The following is a 26,423-nucleotide window of genomic DNA, read 5'->3' as shown; positions in this document are numbered from 1 at the left end:
CCTTACAGAGAAAAGTTCTTGAATGCAGCATGAGTTAACACTGTACTGTTTATTTTATTCCTTTTCCTGATGCCTTAGGCATGACACTATTGTTGGACACCTTAGTCCAGAAAAGATATCTGCCAAACAGCTGGAATCACAAACTGTCCACAGGGTGGAGCTTACCAGCTGAGAAAGCTGATTGTCACCATGAGTATTTTCATTAATTTAGGTATAGATATTCTATGCAGCATTACAAAAAACAAAATACAAAGTTGTTGGTGGTGCTGGTAGTATTATTTAGGTAGCATATTTGAAATGTAACTGGTGCAAACTAGTGAAAAACCAGGCAGTGTTGAACTCTGGTTTCAAAGAGCAAAACCGATTAAACATATGCTAAATTCTTTTTTTCCCCTCATGTGTTTACTATAGTCACTAGGACATTTACAGCATTGAAGAAAAAGAAATACTTCAATTTTTCTCAGCAAAGAACTTTGTTAACCTGTTCTGTTCAGGAAGAACACCAGAATAAGTGGCAGCTCAATCCAAAGATAACTAGACATTATAATTCCAGCAAATATATGAGTTTGGTTTTTCAGTGCTCATGAGACGCTCTAGTAAATGCAGAAAGATTGGTGGTTTTTCCTAATGTAGGATGATAGTTAGTTTTGGCATTGAAAGAACATGGTTTTTGTTGAGCAGGGATAAACCTTTGTTTTAAAGTGTAGCGTCTAATTTTATCTATCTCATGTCAAACTAATCCTGTTAAACTTTTCCAGCTTAATCAGATAAAAAGCTAAAGGTACGTTTGATATAGTCAGATTCACGTTGGTATTGACATACCTTAATCTTCTCCAAAAATATAAATGGTTTCCTGATTGTCTTAAATATCTCAAGCATAATTTAGTCTATTTCTGTGACCTACATTGTTGTATAGACATAAATTGATCCAAAAGGTTCACTAGGGCAAAACAATACTCATTCCCCATTACAGCAACTTCCTTTATGTACCTCTCGGTCTAGTAAAAGCTGTAGAAAAATAGATGAGATTTGTTGCTTGCCCTAGAGGCCTCTGTAATGATGCATTAACTAGTCATTTGGTTGCGTAGCAGAGAGTTAGCTGCTCATGCATGTTGATCACATCCTACCTTAGCAATGCCTGGGAATTTAGCTAACAAACTTCATGTGATTTTCAAAAGCTCCCACATGGCTGAGCCCATTTGTCTTCTGTGCATGTCGCTTCAAAGACAGGCTCCATCTTTGAACCCTTATTCACTTCATCCATTATGATTTCTTTTAAATAATTTTAGGAAGACATTTTTTATAGTGGGAATGACTGTTTCTATGCACTCTATTTTTTGTTTTCTCACACCCAGAAATTGTGAAAATATTTTCTGCCTTGGACACAAACAAGACTTCATTTTCATATTCTACTCCAAAAACTGCCATCATAAAGGGTATTTTTAAGGTATCGACCATGCATAACAGGGAACACACATGGCATGTGACACACTGCTTCTGCTAGCATCCTTACTACATATTCTGTTTTTATATCTCCTTTTTAGTTATATATGCAATTGTACTATATGAAAAACTTTCTGCTGTTTTTTTTCTAAGATTGATGTTGTAGAATAGATACATGTCCTGCAGTAGTAATCAGAATATTTTAGGTAAAATAGCATTATTTAAGCTCTTGCTATTTCATTTTGTGTATTTAGGCTTTTTTATTTCTTCCATTGGGCTTTTACAAATAATTGGATTATGAATTTCAATCCTGTGCAAAGACATTTAATTTCCTCAGTTTGGATTTTCTGGGGTTTTTTTCTTCCTTTCTGTGTCCTTTGTGAAAACTGGCTGATCCTCTATTGAGATCTCCGTTTTCAGCCTCCCAGGAGAATGGAGTAGAACCATTCTGTAATAACATTGAAGTATACATCACTAACAAAATGTCGTTTATGCAGTTCATGCTTCACAGTATGAAAAGCTTGAGCCTAAGGCACAGAGACCTAGTTTTGTTTTGGTATGGTTAATTATAAAACTTGTCAGCTGTAGCAGCACTGTGATGTCTGACAGTGAAATGAGCCACCTCTTACATTTTGAAAAATGTGCTTTGGTTATATAAACAGAGATGAATTAAAAACTGAATAACTTGTGTGAAAAAATGCTTTGCATCTTTGTCTGGAAAGACTTCAGTAGATTGTATCTCTCTGCTTAAGCAATATACTGTGATTGCATTTTAACATGTGCAGTTTGGCTCAGTGTTGCAAAGATAAGACAAAGCCATTTTTACAGTGCAGCCAGTGCTGATGTATGTATTTTAACTCACATTACTGAAATTGCAGAATGACAAAACATGGAGTTACATGGTATAAATTAAACTGTGGTTCAGGAAAAAAATCTGTCATTGCCAACAAAAGACTCTTCAAGAAGAAGTGATGTTTTCTTGTCCTATATCTAGAAAAAGCCTAGGAAAACAGCTGTGCCTTGCAGCTCTCTAGGATGGTAACCCAGGCTGAGCTCTAGCAAACAGCAATTGATGAGTTTGAGTGCCACAGTGAAGACATGTTGCTGCCTCACTGACATTTTAAAACCAAGATGCCACACTCCAACTCAGGCATCTCAGATAGATTCAGCTGCCACAGTGTCACATGAAGTATGGGAGAATCTAATGATCAAACCTTAAAGGCTTTATACAAAAGGTCAAAAAGACCTTTTAAGTCAGAAACCAGTTTGCACCACTTGCAGTTCACTGTTTGTGCCAGCAGTATCTTCACTATTTCTCCCTGATGTACCATTTCAAAATAACATTTCTTCAAAAAGTCAATGAAGAAAGCAGATTTCCACATGAATCTTATCCTGTTAGTCCTCTCTTTTCACAGTAATTCAAACATTAGATGTACTCTGAACAGCAGCATAATGTTGTGTGCAATAGCAGAAGTTAGTTGGGGCTTTTGTCAGAAAGATCAGAAAAGAAAGATTGAGGGAGTAGATTCATGGTATTCATAGTCTAGGGGAAAATATATGAGTATCAAATCCTCCCACTCATCAGCTTGCACACAGATATGGAGCTATACCAGGACCCAGTGTAATATGATTAAATCTGCATATTTAATGGCAGAGCTTGGAAGTCATTCACAAGAAATGTCTAATAGAGTTAGGTGGCTGTAAGTTCAAGCAGTGTAATTTCCACATCTCCTAAGCAATGACAGATGGATGCTAGATGTTCCACTGTAGCCGGGCTTAGCAAATTGCTGTGGCTTGAATAGCTTATGGCAAAAGATTTCAGTTAGGAAATGATGCTGTTTTCAGGGTACTGATTTAATTCAGAGTTCAGATAAATGGAGTGTGCTATCCAGGTTTTAATATATATTTCCTGAGAAATTTCAGAAGACCTATTTATTGTGAATAATACAGATTCTTCATGAAAAAAACCTGTGTACACTAAGTAGTAAATAAGCTGCAGTGTCTAGAACAATAGATACAAATGTATAAGTCAAAATTTTGTTAGAACATTTCCATTTCAAGAGCTTTTTATCAACAGCATCATAACAAGAAAATTATTGCATGAATTTCCCTGCCTTGTTCTACTGATAGACTTGAAATAGTAGAAGCCTGGGGCTTTGTCAGCTCACTATGGGTTACCTAGTGATAGCCTTGCCATGGCTCTCAACATTAATCTATGATTTAGAATGGCTTGCCAAGCTGCCAAGACTCATTTAAGCCAAATTGAACCGAAGTCATTTGGGGGTTTGTTTTTTTTAAATTTTACTTGCTACAGTCTTGATTATTTAAATAAAAAAAATTAGTTTTTACAATGATAAATACATTTTTCCATGAGGAGAGAAATGCCACTTGTCGTAAGGATGACAATTTCCCTACTCCCAGCCCCTGCCTTTCTGGTCCCATTTCTTTCCCATTACTCAGGGGAAAAAAAGAATCCTCTCCTTATTTAGGAAAAAAATGGTTTAATTTAACTTGGAAGGCAAATTTGGTGTACAATAGGAATCCACAGAGATTACAAGGGAACTGTGCCTGACAATGTGCTTTCTATTTGGAAGAGATCTTTGCCTATAACTAAAGGGGGAGATTAAAGAGGAGCATAATTAATGTTAGCATCTTCCATGCTACAACATACAATTACAATGCTCACACTGTGCACTTCTCATTATGTAGAAGTGACCTTTACAACTCACTCAGCATGTTAACTAACATTTTGCATATCACTGAGCTGCCTAGGAAACCATATTTTGCTCTTACCATGGTCCCACAAAAGCAGCTTGTGACAATGTGTATGTATTCTGATTTTTTTTCTCTTCTTTTTCTCCTTGCCTAACAGTTTACAGAAATCTATCTGCTGTACTCATATGTATGTGTTTCGTTTTTTTTAAGTGCCTTGCTACATGGGAGTCCTTCCTAGCATCTCAAACAGTGGATCTTCATGTGGAAGAAGATTCTGAAGACAGGCCTTGAGTAATATCTCTGATTGATCTCTGCCTTTTCCATACAGTTTCTCCCAACCAAAGTGCTTTATATGAGATCAAATACATTATTAAATTTAACTGCTAAAATCAGTGAAATGCAGAAAACCAGCTTATTGAACACTCAGGTATTCTAGTCCTGAAATACATTTTGGAACATGCTATATATTGCTTTTTATTGCTTAGCTCTGATTTTACATATTTTTATGCATTTGCATACAATTGTTTTCATAAATATAGCATCATTTGGATATAAAGTATTTTAAATATGTAAAAATAGCTCCATTTTAATAAAAAGTTTAATAAGGAAAGTTTGTCCTCATTCTGTATCCTAGTCTTTAAGAAGTATTTCGGTATTTTAGCATTCTTCTTATATTCTCTTTCTTGAGTAATTTCTTGTACTTGTAAAATTACCTCACGTAGTTTTCAAGGACTAGGACTTTAGGATTACATTGATAGGTCTTGCCGGTCACCTGATGGCAACATGGTACATAGAGATGCCAAACATGTTCTGTAAGATTAATGATGTTTAAAGTATTGTTAATTTAGTTCTTAGTATGCAGTACTTACATGTCTATTAGATGTCTATTAGACATCTTCAATTTGACATTTTTTAAAGGATGAAGAAAAAACTGGCAGATCATGAAACAGATTGTCTGTACAGTGATGACACAGCACTGATCCTACCAGCACAAGAGCTTCCATTTGGAGTTTGCAGGATGAAATCTTTTACTCCCATGGCTGACCCTCCTGTAATCCTTAACTTCTTCCCTCTTCAGATAGCCAATGTGGAAGAGAAAGGGTTAAGAAAATAAAAGAGAGTTTTGCATTTGAAATGATTAGCTGATTCACTCATGCAATATGCATTGAAGTCTTCCAGTCATTCAATTATTCCACCCAAAAGGTTTTCCAGTCTGGACTTGTAGTTTCTGCAGTTTTATTCCCTTTGGCCTGAGCAGGCCAAAGGCTGAATGTGGAAAGAATGAGGTGCAGGAATGAGACAGTCTAATCAGGGCTCTGGTGTGGCAGAACAGGAGGGCCTCAGCCATCACCTACACCTTTTGTGGTGGCATTTTGGGAGCTTGCTCTTGTCAGTCACCTCATGGCAGCAGGGGTCAATTCCAGAGCACACAGCTGCTGCTCTTGGGTGGCTGTGGACCTGTCCAAGCTGGGAAGTATTTTGTGGTTTTGATTTTAAAAAATTTAGATTGCAAGTGAAACCTGGAATACCTGGAATACCTTTTCAGCAATTCTCTCATGCTGCTCCTGTGAAGTAGAATGAAAGCTCAGCCCTTTTTTTCTTTTTATCTATAAAATGGCAGTTAAGATGCTCCTGGAATACTGCAGGAAGTATGCATCCCTCTCAGGGTGGACAACTCACAGTGGAGTTTGTGTTAGGAGGAAGGCAGTGCTGTGCCGGAGGGCTGTGCCACACAGTGTCTTCTCCAGCTGTGCTGGCAGTGGTTTTTTGCAGGAGCCAGGGAGGAACAACATGGCTGGACTGTGCTCTTTTCCCATTTTTTTTTAACAGCAGAGCTTCTATCAATGAACTTAATAGCCTTTAATAGCTTTCCCTGTGCTTTCTTTTTTTCCATCTAAACTCATAGTATTTACAATGCTGAATGGATTCCACAACTTAACATGTAGGAGAAATCAATAAATTTTTTGGTTTCCTAAACCAGCTGCCCAATAACTTCTGGTGATGCCCTCTACATGTTAAATTGTGAGAAGAGATGAGCAACTGTTTCCTATTTGTCTTCCCTGTGCCATTCAAGAATTTACAGACCTCTAGTGTGTTTTCCAAACACTGCTGCTTTCCCAGAGGAAAAGCCATAGCTTAATACCATATTGTACAAAAGCCATTTCACATCTGTGCTCATTGTTATTGCTATTCTCTGTATTTTCTAGTTCTGCTGCAACCAGTGTTCAAAATGCAGGCACACCAGAAATGTACGTTTTCATAATTATGCTTTGATTTTTGTCATCATTCTTTCCCACTGATTTCTAATTTATTTTTTAAAGTACCACTGAATGCTGAGCTGCCATTCCATAGAACTGTCCACTAACATTAAGAGCTATTCTGAAGGTTACTGAATAATTTAATTTCCATCAGTGTGTATATATAGGAGAATTGGCTTTTCCCCAGTGAGCATTTATTTGCATTTATTAATACTCAATTTAGCCTGCTGTTTTTAGCTCCTAATCTCTCTGTGGCATACAGTCCTATAAACGGGACTCCAGCAAGTCAAACAGCAGTAACACTCTGAATACCACATAAACGAAAGTTCAAGAATTTGAGCTTGAACAGGCTTACCTAGAAGGATAGGAATGTTTCAGTGTAACCAAAAATTAATACTCTGTGGCTCATTTAGGCACCTCTAAGGACATGTACTGTCTGGTTAGCTGAAATGGGCAATGCCAGTGTGTGTTGGGTTGATTTTACCTGTATATTCTGCTGGAGCAGAACGTTGCTACCTGAGACATTTGGAAATCAGAAGCATTGGACATTTTGCATCCTTGGTAAAAATACTCATTATGTTAATGATTTGTTTATCAATTCTTTTCATCTTTAGCTAGGCCATAACTTATGGGGGAAAGACTTTAGCAGAAGACAGAGGCCTTCTTTTGACTATGTGTTTATTCTCCTGATTTTCTCTATCATCATGCAGTACCAAGATCCATTGTTAAGTACAATCAAACATTGTCCTTTTTGTGTCATGCAGATACTTCTGCTACCTAACAGGGGAGCTGTCACCAGTGCAAATAGCTGGTAGTAAAGGTAAAACACAGGTGGCTTGTAGGGTAAGACATCAGTGTCTCTAAGCACTAAGTGATTTTATATGGTTGCCTGGTACAGACTCTGGTACATTATCTGCAGCAAGATGCATGTCTAGAGGAAAAGGAAATAAATGTGGACCCTGCTGGCCCCTGCTGCTGTCAGCCTACACCCAAAATAGTGACCTTTCAAAATGATTTTTGCTTTATTTATTGACATTTTTTCATTTGCCTGATAGCTGGGATAGCTGCCTGATGGGCAGGATTTCACTGATAGCATCACTAAAATAAGGATCATGCTGGCATAAATTAATCATGAAACCAACCTTCCAGCAGGAGCTTTGCAGGCCAGAAGGAATATCAAGTGGCTTTCTTTCATATGTCTAAATCACTTTAATATTACATATCTGCACTGCCCACTGTTTTGGACAAACAGTCCCTTCATGAAGAATGGATGAGGGCAGAGGTGTATGTAATAGGCTGCTCTGATGTATTTTAAGTGTACTCAAAGAAAATGGCTAAATAAACCTTTTTCTAACAAATAAAGGAGTTCCTATCTGCTACCCAGGGGGACTGACTTGAGTGACTAGAGGATCCAACTGTACAGCCCTTGCAGAAAGCACTTGGGCAGTAAAACTTTCATAAAGCACTGCACAGCTTTCAAGTTTTTACTGTGTGAACCTGTTGTTACCTCGCCATCATTTTTACTCTACTCCTGCCATTATTGTGGAGAGAGAAAAGCCTAATCTGTGCAATCCCACAGAGGCACCTTATTGAATACGGTGTGATTAGAAGAAATGTTGGCCAATAGGGTGAACCATAAACTCCTTCAAGAAACCTACCATGTTGCTTTTCCAAGAGGCACCAATGTTTGGATGCAGCCCCTACTGCTGACAGTGGCTCTGCCTCACTGGCAATAACTCACCCGAACCTAAAAGGGATAGACAAAAACTTTCAGTGGATTTGGGACTGAAAAGTGAAGGTACATCCTGGTTTAGGTAAAATACATGATTAAAGAAATGCAGAACTGTCAAATTATGTTCTCATCTAAAATATAATTGGAAAAAATGTCAAAAAATATTGTATTCATTTTTCTACAGGCAAAAAGTCATATTTGAGGTTTAAATTTTTTTATCTAGACTGTGACATGAAACTGAATTTCCAGCAGGAATAATTCTTTTGATAATTGTATTGCTTCGAAGGTTAATTAAGGAATAAACATTATTATGTCTGCATTAATAATTAATGAAAAGTTGCCAGAAAGCCATTAACTGTTAAAGTCAAACTAAGACACTCTCTTGGAATCACAGCAACATTGATTATGTGATGAAGACTCATTGTTTTTTAAATAATTGTTATAACACTATGGCATCTTAAAGAGCAACTGAACTGCCTTTTTGAATTAACTTTTTAAATCAAAAAATAAGTAGCTGCAATGTTAGAATATGATTTGATTTTTTTTTTCAAGCATAAAACATCTCACCAGGCTCCTTCTGCAAATCAAAACAAATAAGACGTTTATTTTTTTTTATTTGTACTCTGGAGTTGTGTTCATTTAAATAATAAATCAAGCTTTCACCAGGAGGTAAAAATATAGTATGTAAAGTGAGAGCTGAGCAAGATGCTCCCTACATGTTCAACTGTCACAAAGCTCCTTACTTCTACGTGGAGAAATGTTTTTTCACTCAGACACGGCATTATTTGGCTGTCAGGTTACAAGAGAAAGCCAGAGGTGGTCTGAACATCATCATCTCCTACCTAGGAGCCTGCAGGAATTGCTTGGGCCCCACAAAGCTGGTACTAAGCCCTTCAGGCTGACAGGGCCTACCAAAATGAGCAGCAACTCACTGCAGTTGCAGAACCACTACTGCTTTGTCATCTCTTTTAACTGCTTGATTCTTCAATATACACAGCACAAGAGTCCGAAGTTTCTGATAAAAGCAAAAGAGGGAAGTTTATGAGGGTCCTTTTCAACCTAAAAACTATTATATGAGGCTATGAAATAGAGTGGAAATTGAGAGCAATTATATTATGAAGTGAAAAACTGTTAAAAGAATTAAGTATCCTCTCCTGCTCTTGTCCACCAGCAATACCTTTTGCAATAAACAAAACAACCTGGCAGACGCTCAGCTGACATAAAAGCAAAGCTAAAGCAAGGTTAGAGAAAGATTTGTAACTGGGTTTGAGAGAAAATAGCTAAGTGAGAGCTCTTTGGAGACTACGTGTTCATTCACTGATGGGACAGTACAAATTTTATAAGTGAATTAATTGTGACAGGTTAACACAGTAAAGTAAGTTGTTCAATATTTATTGGTGCCTTCCAGCATGTTGCTTTATTCCTATTATTGTACCTATTTTGTTCCCATCTCATTGTAGGAAATAAAATTAATGGAGAAATATAAAAGGGGAGGTGCAAAAGCAGAAAAAGCATCAAAATTATAATCTTCTGTGATGATGATTGTGCACTCTGGCATGCAGTTGTTAAAAGAATTTAAAACTATACAAATACAGTTGTGCCTCCTTTTGTCACATAGGGGTACAACAAATTAAGAAGTACACTTCTGCTAAAGGATGAACCTAGAACCTTTTATTTATATTAGCCTTTTCTTCATATGTGAGTTTTTGCTGGAGCAGAGAGACACTCAGTGCAGATAATCATCAACCACACCCTGAATAACTAATACAGAATGGCAGTACTGGGTCAAACTGGCAAGTCTCAGCCAGGTTCTTATAACCAAGGTAAAAAAAGCCATGCTCTATCTGGTTAAAGTGCAGAGATGCCAACAGAAGATGTTTCCTGGGGGTTTTTATCTTTTTTTTCCCTTTCCATAAGAGCTGTAAAACCACTTCTGACACTAGTTCCTGCTCACCCACTAAGCACCTTGACCAGGTTTAATAAGAGCTTTTACGGCCACATTAGGACAGGGTACACAGACCCCTGACAGAGGAGCTGGCAAAGAGCTGGCATGGAGAGCTGGGAGCCAGGCACACACCAGGGAAAGGGAACTGCCATTCTCTTAGCTACCTCTGTGCTGAGAGATGCTGAGGAGCAAAAAAAGGTACTGTACTTTGTCCTTTACTCAGATTCTGGGAGTGGTACAAAGATAACTGTCATCTGTCACTTGGACTGCAGTTTATACACAGATTTCAGAATACAGAAAATTGAAACATAGAACAGAAGGAAAAAATACCTTGGATACAATTAGAAGGATATTTGCTTTTATGGTTTAAATTATATTTAGCTTAGTTTTTAACCCTTAACTTGAAATGTTCCTGTTCCTACTTTATACGGCTTGCTACCTACACTGAGTGTATGTCTGAAGTTTGTGAGGGTTGCCATGGGATTTCTGGCTTCACTGCTTCAAAGTCATTATCTACAATTTGACAAAGCTGATCAACACTACTGCTGTATATGTTCATTTTCCCTTAGAAACATTGGTTTTATAGATGACCTTTATGGAAAACAATATTATTTCATCTCTGCTTTTTAATATGTCATCTCATTTATCAAATGTATTTATTCAGAACAAATAAACTGCAAGTCTGTGAAGACTTTCCTTTGTAGTCCCTCTCCAATAACATGGTTACAATGTTAGATTGTTCTAATTAATTATTTGTGGTACAGCTATTTTATTTATTTGTATTCATTTTAGTTTTAAAAAAATGGGAGATCAGAGCAGAATTGAGTTCCCTGAGTAATTCTAACCATGCAAATGTATTTATATATTATTTGTATTTATATGGTTTTTTGGTTTGCTCATTCATTCTGGGATACATGAACATTCCCAATGTGATTGCTGACCACTCCATCACCATGCTGTGATCCAGAGTCCATGCAAATGAATGGAAAGACCAAAAGCTGTTCTGCTGTTCTAATACAAAGTCTCCCAATCTAGCAACATTCAAATTATTAATAGTATTTAAGGAAAATTTACTCATTGTAAAGAAACTGGAGCAGAAAACTATAATCAGTATCTTGACTTACCCTTATATTTGGTGGTGACCACAGTCCTTCTGCCATTTTTTTCTAAAATGTTGGAGGGTGATTTTTTTTTGGGGGGGGAGCATTTTCCATAGTCTCATTTTAATTATCTCAGCTGTTTTTCAGCAGCTGCAACACGTGTTTAGAAGGGAAGCAATAAAATCTTAATTATAGGGCAGTGGAACAGCTCCAAATGCATATTCTACTGCTACATGTTCTTCAGAAGAATGTAATCAATTCACACTGTTTTTGAATGATGTTTCATATTGTGATCTTGTAAACGGATCTTAAAATAGCCAGTTTATAAAGAAAGCTAAATCTCTATAATTAGGAGAGTTTTTCTTTCTTCCCAATTAATCCTAAAAGAAAAGGTGGAGGCTGGAGGTACATCAGCTTTGATTTTGGACCCCCTACTGAAGTAAAAGAATGCTAATAATTTGAAAGTGGGTTTGGGGTATTTTTAAGAAAAATGTACAGCCATTAAACAACATACACAGCAACTAAATGTGGTATGTCAGAGATGAACTTAAAATGCTGTTTCTGTAATGCCAAATCACCATGACTTTGTTCATATAGTGAGCAGTGACACATTGTTTTGGGTTTCAGTAAGAAAACAAGAAAACAGAGTTGACAGAATTCAGCATTTTCCAAATTCATTTTGTACCATATCATTTAACAAGTGGCTAGCGGCTTCTGATCCACACTGTGAGGTCCTGTTGAAAGCTCAAATCTCTTGTGAATCAAATTATAATTCTGGGTTTTAAACATGCCACCAACTGAGGCTGTTAATGTACCATCCACGAAAAAACTCACCTGATGTTTCATTACAACAGATTTTGAGAACAGTTGCAAATCCCTTGCCATGGAGATGGAACTATAGTATATTCAGAGCATATTTCATCCTTTGGAGGGAACTTTGAAGAAGCTGGGATTAATGGATAAATCATAGTTGTAACAGCTCTATTCCAGTCTCAATAGCAAAGTAATTAATGTTGCCCAGTGAAAAAAACCAAATTTTAAAGTATTGCAAGTTTTACTTTTAAAGTCCAATGGAGTTACACCAGCCCTTTGCTCATCCATTTTGCAGAGACATAGCCACTGAACACAGGAGCTGAACATTCATGAGCATGGAACAGCTCTACCCACAAGCCAAAGTGGCATAAAGATGCCACTGAACTTTGGATTAATTAGGCACAGCTCCATTTTAGACTGTAAGTCTCTCTCTTTTGCCGCTTGCCAGCAAACCTGAGCACAGCTGTCAAAAAGCTGATCAACAAGCTTGGAGTTTCCATATTTGCTATAGATGAGTGTCATTTTGTGTAAAAAGTGCTTCTCATCATGGTCTCCCATGTCATCAAACTTCTGATGAGGCTCCCTTTCCATCTTATTTAACACTTCCTTGCAAGGATAACTTCATAAGTACCTTAATGACCAGGGAAAGAAAGTATGTCTATTTGGGGAATACTGTGTCTTTTTAAACCATAAATGATGTTCTCAAGTGAATAGAACCAAAACTATTACAATAAACTATAAATTGTTTTGCCCAGTGTCTGCAAGTTGCGTAGGACACAGTCATATCCCCACCCTGTGGCAGAGGGCAAGAAAAGCTTCTCACTTTTCTAAGTCTTCAACAAAATACACATAGTAGGAAGGAGAAAGACTGTCAAGTCTCTTGGCCTTTTCTGTTTCTTAAGTTTTATCATGTACTTCTGCAGCATATGGGTATAACTAATTACATTTTCTGAGCAGATGTGCAAGAGATGGATTGATATGCCAAGGCTGGTAAATGTCCAATGAAGAGGCGACTGGTGTGCCCATGACAGATTTTGTAAATGAGACATTTACGGAAATGATGAACATAAAACATTTCATTTTAATGTGTTACTCCTGAGGTTAAAAGAAGCACAAGTCCATTGTCAATAGGGAAAAAATATGTAATGTGTCTCCATTTCTACTTTCAGAAAAATTATTTTTTTCAAAATCTGTTTGGAATATGTTGGGATTTTTTAACTTCTTTCTTCTCTCACATTTTATACTTATGCTGAAAAAGAAAGGTCAACAGGGATGAATTTGGAAGGAAAAAATAAGGTTAAATTCCTCTTTGGAGGAATTGGTTTTGGATTGGTTTTGAATGTTAAAATGAAGAATCAACTGATAAGACTAGTGAGAATCTGTACACTATACACATGAGCAAAAGAGCAAACAGGGAATTAATGTTGTTGCTACTGGATGCAGTATGTCAGAGCAGATTTGACTGACCATTCAGACGTGATCAATGGCATGGCAGCTAATGCTGCTGAGTGTGCACCCAAAGCACAACAGAAGCCTTATGGATTCTGTCCTCAAGAAATATAGAATTGCCTTGTCCTAATTCAGTATTAAACTGGTGAGAAAAGACACTTTGCAAAATAAAGATAACACATTATTTGATATTTAAAGCGGTATTTTTCTCCAAATGTTATGACCCTTTTGTAAATCAGTACTTCTGATCATGTAATTCCCTTAGCCAGATCTAGGTATGTTCCCACCTGGCTAACTCTAGGGGGTCTTCTTTTTGTTTTTAGACAGAGCTGAAGGAGGTTTGAGAAGTTTGTGTATTCTTTGTAGAGAACTACTAAAGAGGAAGAGTATTTTGCCTCTTGAAGTGACTCATAGTTGTCACCATTTTTATTTTCCCCCATTAAGTCTCTTCATTATTATTCACATATCTCAAATCTCTGTATTCACCTTCTCCAATTTTCAGGTGGTTTTCCTTCATACTTAATTTCTTTCTTCATTTCAAAATCCTTGATTTCCCTCTGACACCATGTAATATTTATTATATTAGTGCTAAAGCTGCATGAATAATTTATCAACTATTTTGCTGCTTTCCCTAGTCACGTATGGACCATAATAATTTACTTGAAATATTCATTATTTGAAATGTGTCACTGAATAATTTTTGCAAATAATTCTTGGCCTGTGTATTTTTCAGAGGTGCAACCAAAAACCCAAGTGGCAGAGCCCCAGCTTTCATCCAACTGTCCCCTGATGGAAGCTCTTCTTATCCAGTGTTATCCAGCTCCTGCTGATAATGTCCCCACTCGCAACTGGCTTCTTGAAAATACTCCTCAATCTTCACAAGTTCTGATATAGAAAAAAATACCAACCAAAGAAGGGTATATTTTTTAGGCTACTTGAAAAGGAAGGGCATTAGAGTCAGTAGTCAAAGCAATCCCATTCAGCAGTGAGTGCTACCCACAGGGAGTTTGCTGCTTGTTTAACTACCCGACAGGCTGTCATGCTCTCTTCAGTCGGTTACTCCCTTTGCTCCTCAGCACCATGGAACAGCAGCAGTTACACCAAGTGACAAGTTCCTTAAAAGTGAAATGCTGTATGTATAATTTAGATTATTCACCATGAAGAGGCACTGGAACAGGTTGCCCAGAGTTGTGGATGCCCCATTCCTGAAAGTGTTCAAGGCCAGGCTGGATGGGGCTGTGAGCAACCTGGTCTAGTGGAAGGTGTCCCTGCCCATGGCAGGGGGACTGGAACTAGATGATCTTTAAGGTCCCTTCCAACCCAAACCATTCTATGGTTCTATGATTCTACACTGCCAGAGATAATACTGATACCAAGAGCAACAACAGTACTGAGGTTTCCCTTGCAGCATCAATGCTGGCAGCAGTGAGAGGGCAGCACTGATCCTGGAGTGGAGAGATGCGAATTAGAGGCTTCACTTATATTCAGCCAGATATATTTTTTCAGCCAGCAGCGGCAGCCAGGGTATGCTGACCTCTCACTGTTTGCACAAATGAGGGATGCCATACTTTGGGGAGTGAGGGGCTGGGCTTTCAGGAGTTTGAAATTTAGTGGGATCAGGAGGTCACATGCCCCCGTTCCCCACCTGCAAGCAGCTGGGTTTGCAATCACTGTCTGTTCTCATCAGCACAACAGCCATTTCCAAATAAGCATCCTAGACTATAAATCACTCTGTTAATGTTCCCTCTGTTCTTCAAGGAAACCTCCTAGTACAAACCGCCCCCTTGTATCTCCAGCTTTCAGCTCATTTCTACACCTTATAAAAAGGTGCAGGACTTTCTTGGCTACTTTGGCTTCTTGGTGGGAAAACTGGTGCCAAAGATAAATAGTGGCACCAAACTTTAGTAGTAGCATGATTATTTTTTTCCAGACATTTCTGTAAACATCTATCTAAATATTGCAATTCCTTAGATTGTCAGCTTTCAAGGCCCAGGTGTGTTTCAGTTTTGTTGATAAAGCACTGAACAGAGCAGTTTCTGCTCTGAAGTTGGGACTCCTACTTGCTACTACCTCTGCACATGTATTTTTGGTATGTCCTAGGGTGAAAGCTATTTGTGTTTCTAGTGGGAGCAAGTGGTCATTGCAAACTCAGGGCTAGGTCTCAGAAAAGTGTTACCTACAAAATGCAGTAAAGCTGTTTGCAAAATACTACCAGATATATGGTCAGATCTCAATGACATTTCTCTTGCAGCGAGGAGGCTGCTTTTAATTTAATTGCAAATTAAAAATTCAATCATTTACTGCTTAATATTCCCAATTAAGCACTAAATGAACATTAAGTGGTATAACTGCTGATGAAGTTCCTGACCAAATGGTAAAAGGAGGGGTGGGGGGCAACATTCCAAAGCATCAGAGCTTAGCCTGTGCTTATGTCAGTTTTCCACCTCCTCCTTCCGTTAGCAATGGCAAGTGCAGAGTGCTGACCCTCAGGGTTTGCTTCTCTTGAACAACAAAACGGGGAGTGAAATCAGTGTGGCTGTCTGCTGCAGTCTGTGAGAGCTGCCACCTTACCTGTGCTCTGCATACGCTCTGAGAATGTGTTCAGGGCAGCAGGGAGTGACGGAGAGGAAGAGACAATGTGAACCCAATGGAGCTGTGCTTTGAAGAGGACCAAGAGAAGGTGCTATGTTACACACCAAAGCAAACAAGTGCCACTAACTTAGAAGACAGTAAGGAAAACAAATATATTTTTTCTTTCTGAATTTCTAATAAAACCTTGATATTTAGAAATATATATAAGGAAGACCACAAAGTAGACAAATCTACTGAGAAATAGGCTGTAAATCATTGACTATAAAGCTGTGACTTTTTGGAATCGTGTCATTTTTTTTCTGTTAGGCTGAGCTGTCACACACTATAGCCAGATTCTGTGGAAGAATGTGTATCTTGTAATTAATTATTACTTATTGTTTTTCTGTCTGACCCCTGGAGTTGGTTTTTATAAACTACAAATTGTCAGAATCTGACTCGCACTCAGTGCTATGACAGTGGGAAAGATCAGAAGTATTCACTTAACAAATGTAGATAATAAAATAAAATGTCACATTTTATTACATACTTTCGTTCCATCTGTCTGAGCAATTTTAAATGCCAGATTTAAAGAAGTGCCAGCAGGCCATGTCTTTCAGGGATGCTTGCACATGGCTGCACTCGCTTTTAGCATTCCCTTTCTATTAAGAGGATAATTTGGTGGCAGGGTAAACTCCTAGAAGGGTGTAAGAGCACGTGTTTGCAGTGGGACACTCACCTATGCTCCTGTCCCTGTGCCACCATCCTGAGGAGAGCACTGGGAATCACCACCTCCCAATTTCTCTCTCCCTAGCTCACATGACTGGTGTTCATGGCATTGCCCTAGCAGGGAAGCTGCATCATTTTTCCCATGCAGCTTTTGAAGGTCACCATTGCTCACCTCCATGCTGTTTGCTAATAAGACACTACAAGAGCGTGTCTGTTACTGTGGGCTTTTTGTATCACTCACAGATTTCTCTTGTTTGCCTACCAAATATTGAGGCTTTGGAAAATTTTAGATTATCTTCAAAGTATTTCTGTTTCCATCAGTGAGGCAGAGCAATGGTGGGGGTGGTTAGGTATAAGGTTGTGGTGCTTTTTTAGCTCGTGTGAGCAGCTCCCACCAGGCTGCTCCTGTTTTGTTCTGGTCCTTGTTGGGGACAGTACCTGCCCTGCCTACCAAGACTGACCAGCCAGACACACTGGGCCCACCCCATTCTCACCAAAGAGGGAAGTGAATCCACAGCAGCCCTGAAGTCCCTCAAAGACTGTGTATTTCAAAGTTCACTTCAAACTCAAAGCATCTCTGATGCATTTTCTGCTTCAAAAATGCTGTGAAAAAACGAACAGGGAAAAAGAATTCCCACAGGAAATAACAGTAGAGGAAAAAAAATTGGGAAATGGAGCACAAGGAGGTAAAATAAAAAATGTAGAGAATCTCTGATCAAAGAGAGGAGAAGAGGAAAAAAAAAAGAGATAATGAATAAATAAGTAAATGCAACATACTACACATCCAATTCCTGCTCTCTGTGCCGGCTCAGTGGCACTCTGGCTCTAATGCACACAACTGGCACTGCACAGTGAGGAGAGGTTTCTTCTCCTTGGTACAATCTGACTGGCTTTCAAGGGGAGCAATGATACTACACAGGACAATCTGTTACTGCCTCAGTATTAATGTGGGAAAGGTATGACCTAATGAGCTGCCAGGAGTACCTCTGTAGCTACATCCACCTTCTGAAACAGAATTCTCATTCCATTCATCACTCTTTGCCACTGTCACGGTTTAAATACAGATGGCAACTAAGCACCTGCTCTGCTTCTTGTAAGGCTTTGTCCTCTGTTGGTTCAGGTGGCTCCTGCTACAGTAATTCCCATAAAATGCAACTCACCAATTTACAGCTATGTCCATTACAATGTCCACTCCCAGTGCCCTTGGACCAGACCATCACAATAAATTCCTCCCCTTTTCCCTGCTCCGCCTTGGACTTATCCATAGACTACAGTCCCTCAGTGCTGTACCTGCTGCAGAAGGAGCCTTATCTATGAGCCACGGTCTCTTCAGGAGAACACCTGCTGTGGCACCGACTTATCCACAGCCACAGTCACTTTGAGGGGCACCTGTTCCAGCACGGCCCTATCCATGGGCCACAGAGTCTTCAGGGATACACCTGCTCCAGTGTGGCCTTACCCACCGCCACTGTTCCTTTAGAGCCTGCCAACACGGCCTTAGCCCTGGCTGCAGTCCCTCCAGGGGTGTTCCTGTTCTGTCGTGGGCTTGTCCATGGCCAAACACTTTGAGGTGCTCCAGCATGTGCTCATGCACAGCCACTGATGCTTCAAGGTGTACCTGCTGCAGCACAGTCGTGTCCTTGGGCCCCAGTCCCTTCAGAGGGGCACCTGCTGTGGCACAGACATAGCCATGGCCACAGACACTTTGAGATGTACCTGCTCCACCGTGGATCCATCCACAGGTTACAGTCCCTTTGATTCGAGTTCACTCTGTAGTTCCAGCCTGTCTGGTACAGCAGCACAGAAACAGCAGCAATGTCCTGGCCACCTGCCAGCCCAGGAGCATCTCCACTGCCAAAATCCAAATGTTCCCAGAGTGAGGTGATCAGCAGCGCAGTGGAACAGCCAGCAGCAAAGGCAAAAAGCAGCCACTAATGAGTTCTAGACTCTAATACACAAGTGAGCCCTGTGCAAGCACAGCAGCCTGCCAATTAATAGCCAAAGAGCAATAACAGCTATAAATTCCATCTAGCACATTCCAATCAAACCTGTTGTTATTCCATGAAAATTTAAATTGCATTTTGAAGTTGAAATTTGCACTCATTTTCAAGTGTTCACAGTATCTTGCTTTTTTTTTAAAGAAGCATTACTTCAGCTCTTTTTAGGTGCATGTGAGGAGTTAAGCAAAGTTGTGAAGGCATGACCAAAGCCACTTATTCCTCCTGAGCCTAAATTTTCTATACTGATTTAATTAGAGTTGGACTTCCCAGCTAGGAGTTAAACTTTCATATCTGTTTCTGTGAACTGGAAAACAAGATGGTAAATTGCCTTGGCTGCCTTTGAGAAACCTAATGTATTTTTCAACCTTTCTTTTAAAAGCTGCCTGTACAACGGTAATGGTCAGAGGAGATGATGCTAAGCATTTATCAAGTCAAGGATCATTTAAAAAAAATACCAGGAAATATGTATACTAGAGCCAAATATGCCACATATTTTAACAACTATTAAGCACCATTTTGCTGAAAGACACTGAATGTAAGAAATACTCCATCTTTCTATACTAAATCTTTGCAAAGACCTTGAATTTTTTTTTCATGTTTAAACTTCTATCTTGATGCTTGATCGTGGCACATAATAACAGTCAGGGCCATTGTTTCTGAAATAATATAGATTATAAAGGGAGGTAACTCAAGTATTAGGATTTGAATGGGAAAACTTTGCTGACTCCAGGCTACTATTAGTTTTGCACCCTGCCAGTGAGTAAAGTATGGATTAGACTTGCAGAAATACCCCCAACTATGCTCATGCCTTGGGGAGGATTTAGATCAGACTGATTGTTCCATTAAGCTCCCAATCTGGTGAGAAGTCACACTAGTAATTTGCATCTTCAGAAAAGAATTAGCAGAGCTGTTGCTTTGAAGTTCAATTATCCATGTACATGTTTAAAGCAGAATATTGGAAATGCACTGTGCTGTTTGCACAGCTGCAGAGAGCTAAAGACACAGGATGTTTGCAGGTTTGCTACCGAGCTTTCCCTGCAGCCAGGGAAACACAGGGCTATTGGGAAGCCTGCAGAAAAGCTAAAACCATGGACAGGCACTGAAGAGAAGTGAAGCTCTGAAGAAAGTTTATAACTTCATTTGTGGACATTGAGGATAAATTCAACCGACCACTTAAGTGTTTATATAATGAGGTGCCAGCTGCAGCTCTATAGTTAAGGCTGAATTGAGCTTTGAATTTAAAGCAGGGGTTCAACTGCTTTAAATTTCTGTGGATGATGTAGTTTCCTTTTCTTACCCTGTCTCAAAATATACAGTACTTGCTCTTTGGGTACACGATGGATTTCCTACACACTATAAAGTAAATCAAGCAGTTAAGGGTTAAAATCTGTAAAGTAGATTCCTTGGGAATTTAGATTTTGTTCAGACTACTTCTAATTTTTTTCACATTGTTATTACTGTTAAAATTCAGTTATATAAAAATAGCTGAAAAACACTATGAAAATAATTAATCAATGTTTATACATTACTATGATCAACAGCCCATTTATACATATAGGGATTATTTCGACATCAAAGCTTATGTAGCCTATCATCCCTCCTTGCTAGCACTGCCAGCACAGTCCTCCAGGTTACAGCTTCCATGCTACAGTTCTCCAGCTCAAAGCAGGGTAACAGATATGCTGGCCCACCCCCAGACACCCTGTAACGCTGGTGATCTCCTGTCTCCTGGCTGCTCAGGTGGGATTTGCTGCAAGGCTCTGTAAGACTCCCTGCACAGGCACAGTCCTGCACCTTCCCCAGACAGCTGGGGTGGCTGGTGGCTGGTAGTTTGGCACTTTAAAGCCTTGTCCTATGGACCTGCCTCAGCACTCCATGTGGAAACACCCTGTGCTCCAGCCCGAGCAGTGCTAGCCCAAGCTGCAGCTCCCACCTGGCATGCCCCCAGGCACCACCTGTGGGTCTGGTAGCAAAGAGACCACTTGCAAAAGCATTTGAAAAATGCACTGATATTGGCCTGTTCACCTCATTGAGAGAGATCCCATAGCTAAATGGGGCTTTAGAGAAGCCACATGGACTAGGTTATCCATTAGGATACAGTATGCACTGTAAGAAAAATGAATATTAAAAAAAATTGGCCCAGGTAAGCTGCAGCTACTGCTGTCTATGCAAAGCACTCGATATTATTTTATGTCATTCATCCTTACATAACTGACATAATATTTCATGGACCACTCACTGCTTGCTACCACTGTGCCACATGTTGGCTGCTGGTCATTTTTGCAGACAACAGGACGGATTGCTGCAAAAGAGACAGGCATGGCACATAATATTTATCTATGAGTGAGGAAGACATTTTGATATGACTTTTATATTTATTGCTAGTGAATAATCAAAGTTCCAGCTTGGCATCTGAGGATCAGCATTTCTAATTTGCTGGCTGCCTATCTCTTAATCAGATCACCATCTTAACATCAAAGATTCTGCAGCCTGTGGCATTTGATATAGGAATGTACTTCCTCAAAAACCTAAGAAAAACAGACAGATCTCATCAGAAGGAAACAAATATATTACAGATCTCATGTTATCAAAATTAAACGACTGCCTTTGAACATACTACTTTTCCTATAGCAAAGACAATTACAAAGGGAAATACAAGTGAGGAAGGTATTTTGAAATGCAGTAAGTAACTAAGAAAATTTCATGTATGAAAATCAAGGGTCTTCCCTATAATTTCATGCATTGATGAATCTTGTCAAAAGGAACAGAATTCCTTAAGCTTACAATTGTACATGTAATTAACCACATCAAAATGATAACCCATAGGAATTCAATAGTTTGTCCCAAAACATCATCCTCTTGGATGTTGTGACAAATTATTTGTTATAAAATAAGCTTAAAATGTTACAATCAGATCTGTTCAGTTCACAGTGTGTTCAGATAGCTGTGTCTTCTCGAATGAAAAACCCCAGTGAAAGAGAGATTTATTTTATCGAAATACTACTGATCCTCAAAGAACTAAGTTTGGGGTTAATCAGATTTACTGCAGTTTATTACTTTTTATGCATGAATTATCCAGCATCAAATCCTGGTGCAGTCAAACCCCTGAGTACACTGCAAATCAATATAAAAATTGATCCAGTCTTTTTCCACAGGACAAGTCTTCCCATTGGAGTGTAAATGTTATTCAACTTAAACTAAACCACTCAAAAAATTTTAACATTATAGTTGATTTCTGGCAACTACTAGACACCTCTAGCCTGAGACCACACATTCACTAACTGCACCACAGTCTCGATACACTGCTTTTCAGTGATTCATATTCTCATAATCTACAGAATCATTTATTGTCTCTCTGCATTTAGCACTGCAATAAATGATGTCTTTTCACTGTATTATAATTTCTTTAATATTCCATGGTGTTCACACTACTATTGGAAAAAAATATTTTTCCATAGTTTTTAATATTAGAAGGAATTATGTCTACCAAAGAAAACAAAATGTAAGAAATAGCACTGCACCACATTATGCCCTGCTGGGATTTATGTTATTTTCCTTACTTGTTTATGATTCACACACTATTTTCTGGCTACACAAATCATGTTTGTCAAACTTGCAATATTATTTTCCTGTGATAAAGAAACTTCACTTTGTGTTTTATTACTAACCAAAACCACTTTGACAAAACAACTCAAACCACAGCTCTGTTTTAATAAAACGTTTGTATATTTAGTCTGGCAGAAAGGGAAACAATGCCACCTTCCTGATTTATTCACTTTCGATCTGAACAGTTAGAACTGTAAATACTGCTAAACATCAAAATAAGCCCCTAGTGAGAAAAGCCTCAGAGAAAAAAGACTTTTGTCTGAAAATGTGCACAACAGGGAGTGGCAGCTATAAAGAGCCTAGTTCTAAGTTCAGAAATTAAAAGAGTGAACAACTTGCAATTACATCAGAAATTTTTCTGAGCCATCCTTATTCCCAACAGAAGGTGATTTCTGCAATACAGTATTTTAGATCTTCCCAATAAAATGTCTAATGAACACTGTAGGGGCCACAATTCCTACTGAAACAATAACTTCTCCTTCTGAAGTGCCTGTGCCAGGACTGCTCCAAGCCCAGGAGCAGTTGGAGGGTGTTCACTGAACGGCAGGCACTGCTGTGGCAGGACAATGGGACAAGGGGACAGCCGGATGGGTGACAGCGGATGGGTGACAGCGTGAGTCATGGCCCACGTCTGCTTCCAAACACAGCAGGAGCAAAGAGGAGGCAGAAGAAATCACCAGGGCAGAAAAATTAGCTCTCAGAAGCCCAAAATGACCTTCATAGAAGAGGATAACCCTGAGATTAGCTCAGCTGGTTAGAGCATAGTGCTAATGACACCAAGGTCACAGGTTTGATCCCTGTATAGGCCATTGAGAGTTGATTTGGACTTGATGTTCCTTGTGGGTTCCAGCTCAGAATATTCTGTGAAATCTGTGAAATAAGTCTGTTGTAACACCCACATGCACAGAGGGTGTGCTGTGGACATAGAAGTGGTTATGAACAGTACACATTACTCACAAGTGTCGGCAATAACCATTAAAATAAATACTCAGTAATATGTTGGAAATATCTAGAAAAAGTGCACAATTGAGCAAGGATAATTTCCCCATGTCACTACTAGGACATAAAGCTCTTTCTATTCCCAGTACCCTTAAAAATGAATTGTTTTTTAACTCCTGAAGAGGAAAAGGAAAAAAGAAAAAAAAAAAACAAGGAAAAAAAAAACCTAAAAAAAAATTATTCACTTGGTAGCAATCTGGTAGCAGAGAGAATTTATTGACACTGAGCCAACAAAACCAAAACCTCCACATGCTCTGTTTGGTTCCTCACCCACCAGACTGTTTCAGGGAGGTGATGTGTGGAGGAGAATTATATCATTTAATTGGGTATTATTATCTATAAAGTACTAGGTAGGCCCTGAGGTGTAATCTGTAAAAGGAAAAAGCATCTGCAGTAAAGAACATGATGAACATAATTCTTCGCTTATTTACTACTTAGAAGTATTTTAAATCTTGTTTTTATTTCCAAATCATCTCAGTTTGCAAATGAACAATGCATCATTATAACAGTTGCAGATAATATTAGAAGAAACGAATTGCAAGTACACTTTGCAGCACTGCACTGAATCATTGATGAGTGCTGGAGAATTGTTCTTCCCTTATTTTAAATGTGTACACATTACTAAATAAAATTAAAATATCATGTATTATTAATATTGTATTACAACACAATGGGTAGGTTGCATAAAATCCAGAAAATGATAACCAGAAAATCTCTAAAGTTTAAATATTTTAATAAAGTTTGTAGGGTTTAACTTGTTACCTGAAAAAATTACAAAAATGAGGTATAGATACAGGATCTATCCTTGATCTCAGAAGGAATTTCATTATATCAATTGCTTTACAGAAGAAGCTCAGCTTTTGTATTACTTATTTTTTTGCAGTTTAATCATTGTAGGCTTCTCTAAATTAAATTAAATGCTCAGTTGTTTGGAAAAAGAAGCATAAATTATCACAAATACATTAGAAAGTATTTTTAATAAAATCCTGCTAGGCTCTATGAATGAATGGTGGTGAGGACTGTAAAATGTCATTCTAAAATGAACTCTTGAACATCAGAGAAACATTCTCATGCTTAAATGCAAGGTCACAGATTTTTCTCTAACATGGGAGCATTATTCTGCAATGAAATGATGGAAATGCCATAATATGTCATAAACACAGTTTAATACTTTTTTTTTCATTAGCAGAGTGCAGCCACAAAGATAAACTTATTACAACAGAACCATTGGTGCTTTCAAAGTTAATACTTTATAGCGTTTTCATTTCAAATTGGTTTATTCTATGGTTTGTAACTTGATACATTTGCCCTGGACCAAAACATGGTTCTCAAGAATGTCAAGAAGAGGTAGGGACCTCATTAAACAAATTACATTTAAGCATGTATTTTAAAAATAGTGGAAAATATTTTCCATGACTGAATCATGATGGCATGTGACAACCACTCAGGATGCACGGCAAACTGATAGGGTGTTCAAAATCCACACAGCAGGTTAAATATTACCTTTTCAGCAGCATAAAAAGAGTTACCAATCTGTCCCTGAAAATCATCATCCCTGCCTGCAGGAGCTTTATTTTACCACTAAGAGAAACAACTGGCATTGGGAAAACATGAATGATCATCCATGCTGAGACATGTGAGCAATCAAGGCACAAAAGGTTCTCCATTCCCTGAAGGGTCACTCATCTGCCAGTAATTCCTATCAGATGCCTGCTCACTAGCTATGGGGTAAGTCACAGGCTTTTGCTTTCTAGTGACTTGCCCAGGTTTCCACAGATGTTAAACCCCCAAAACCTCCAACCATCAGCCTACCTGCCAAAAAACAACTCATCTCTCTAAACTTTTTCTTTTCTCTTCCCTCCTGCTTCCAAAAGATATTTCTCTAAACTGGAAGTTTCAAGTCAACATCAGAGAGACTGGCAAATTAAGCCTTGTGTTGTTTTCTTTCTGGTTTATTCAAAGACAAGTAGGGGCAGAAATGTTACTAAAATACATGTGCTAAGTGCATGATGGCTGTATGCTGCAGAACTAGGTTTTCCAGCTTGAATGTTGCATAGCTCTTTCCTGCTGTCCTGTAAGTGTGGGAAATCTCTTAATACACACTAGAGTTGAAATGAAGATTTCTTTGCTTCAGAAGCAATCTTCCAATATGAAACTTAATAGTTTTTAAAAATCCACAAACTATGATTTCAAGAAAGGGCTCTTCAGAGCCCATAATCTGTCACTTAAATTCTCAAATGAATAGCAGAGACTGTGCTTTTCATAGGCACAGAAAATCTACTGAACTCCCACTGCAAACTAAAGCATTCGACACTTTATTTCTACAAATTTCTACAGCAAATCCCTCAGCCATGGTATATAAGCACCTTTTCTTGGCCAAAAGAAATAGCCTCCTGAAGAGACTATTTTATGGCCTGACAGGAGCTGGCTGGGCAGCCTCAGCACTGCAGCCAGCATGAACACCTCAGCGGGAAGAAGCAAGGCCACTCCACTAGGGAGAGCACTACTTGCCATATTTGTCGAGCACATGCTGGAAGGGGGAATTCAAGGCCTGCCTTTTCCACCACCCTTCTGAAATGAGATATAATCTCTGCTTTTATACTTTCATTCCTGGGAATCTTTCCAGGCTAATCTGTTCTGCATGGACTGTTTGGGCCGCCTCTGCCCCCGCTAAGTAAGCGATGAGGCACTCATTGCTTTCAGTTCCTGCTGGCTGTGTCCAATGAGCTCATCAAGAGCTTGAGACAAATCCAAAACCTCAAGCTGAGCTCCTCAGCATGTTTGGAAGCCCTTCACTGTGTCTGTCCCACAGTAATGTATTTTCATAGCTCAGCACCCTATGCAATCATATTTCTCTGCATAAAGCCAAAAAAACTAAGCTTTTCAAACTGAGTCTTGTAGGATCATCCCAGCATCAGCTCTTAACTGCCAGCACACTGAGCCCAAATCCAAGTGTTTAGCCTAATATTAGACTGCTTCATCCAGATATAAGCACATTCACGAAGATGTGGGCAGTTAATACCTTTGAAAAAAAAAAAAAAAGAACATTTGAAAATTAAAATGCAT

At 38.7% G+C, this 26,423-nt stretch overlaps 2 protein-coding genes across 4 annotated transcripts in view; one reads left to right on the top strand and one right to left on the bottom strand.

Annotated features, from left to right (window-relative positions):
- Positions 1-10,784, top strand: part of SNX7 (sorting nexin 7) — a 35,114-nt gene extending 24,330 nt beyond the window's left edge. Inside the window, exon 9 of one of the 2 annotated variants that reach the window (XM_027651654.1) lies at positions 4,369-10,784. In XM_027651654.1, the coding sequence (XP_027507455.1) occupies positions 4,369-4,449 (81 nt within the window). In that variant the 3' untranslated portion in view covers positions 4,450-10,784. Of the gene's footprint in view, positions 1-78; positions 3,005-4,368 lie in introns of those variants that run through there. The other variant, XM_027651655.1, reaches the window with a different exon arrangement.
- The window catches only part of PLPPR5 (phospholipid phosphatase related 5), a 151,524-nt gene that overhangs the window by 378 nt on the left and 124,723 nt on the right, over positions 1-26,423 (bottom strand). Inside the window, exons 9-10 of one of the 2 annotated variants that reach the window (XR_003529037.1) lie at positions 8,075-8,163; positions 6,784-6,860 (exon numbers count right to left, since the gene is read on the bottom strand). The gene's annotated coding sequence lies outside the window, so the exon portion shown is untranslated. Of the gene's footprint in view, positions 1-6,783; positions 6,861-8,074; positions 8,164-26,423 lie in introns of those variants that run through there. The other variant, XR_003529036.1, reaches the window with a different exon arrangement.

Source organism: Corapipo altera, unplaced genomic scaffold (assembly GCF_003945725.1).
Source record: "Corapipo altera isolate COAL_440 unplaced genomic scaffold, ASM394572v1 57, whole genome shotgun sequence".
Taxonomy (NCBI): Eukaryota; Metazoa; Chordata; class Aves; order Passeriformes; family Pipridae; genus Corapipo; species Corapipo altera.
The sequence above is the reverse complement of the archived record's forward strand: the minus strand, read 5'-3'. Positions and strand labels throughout refer to the sequence as shown.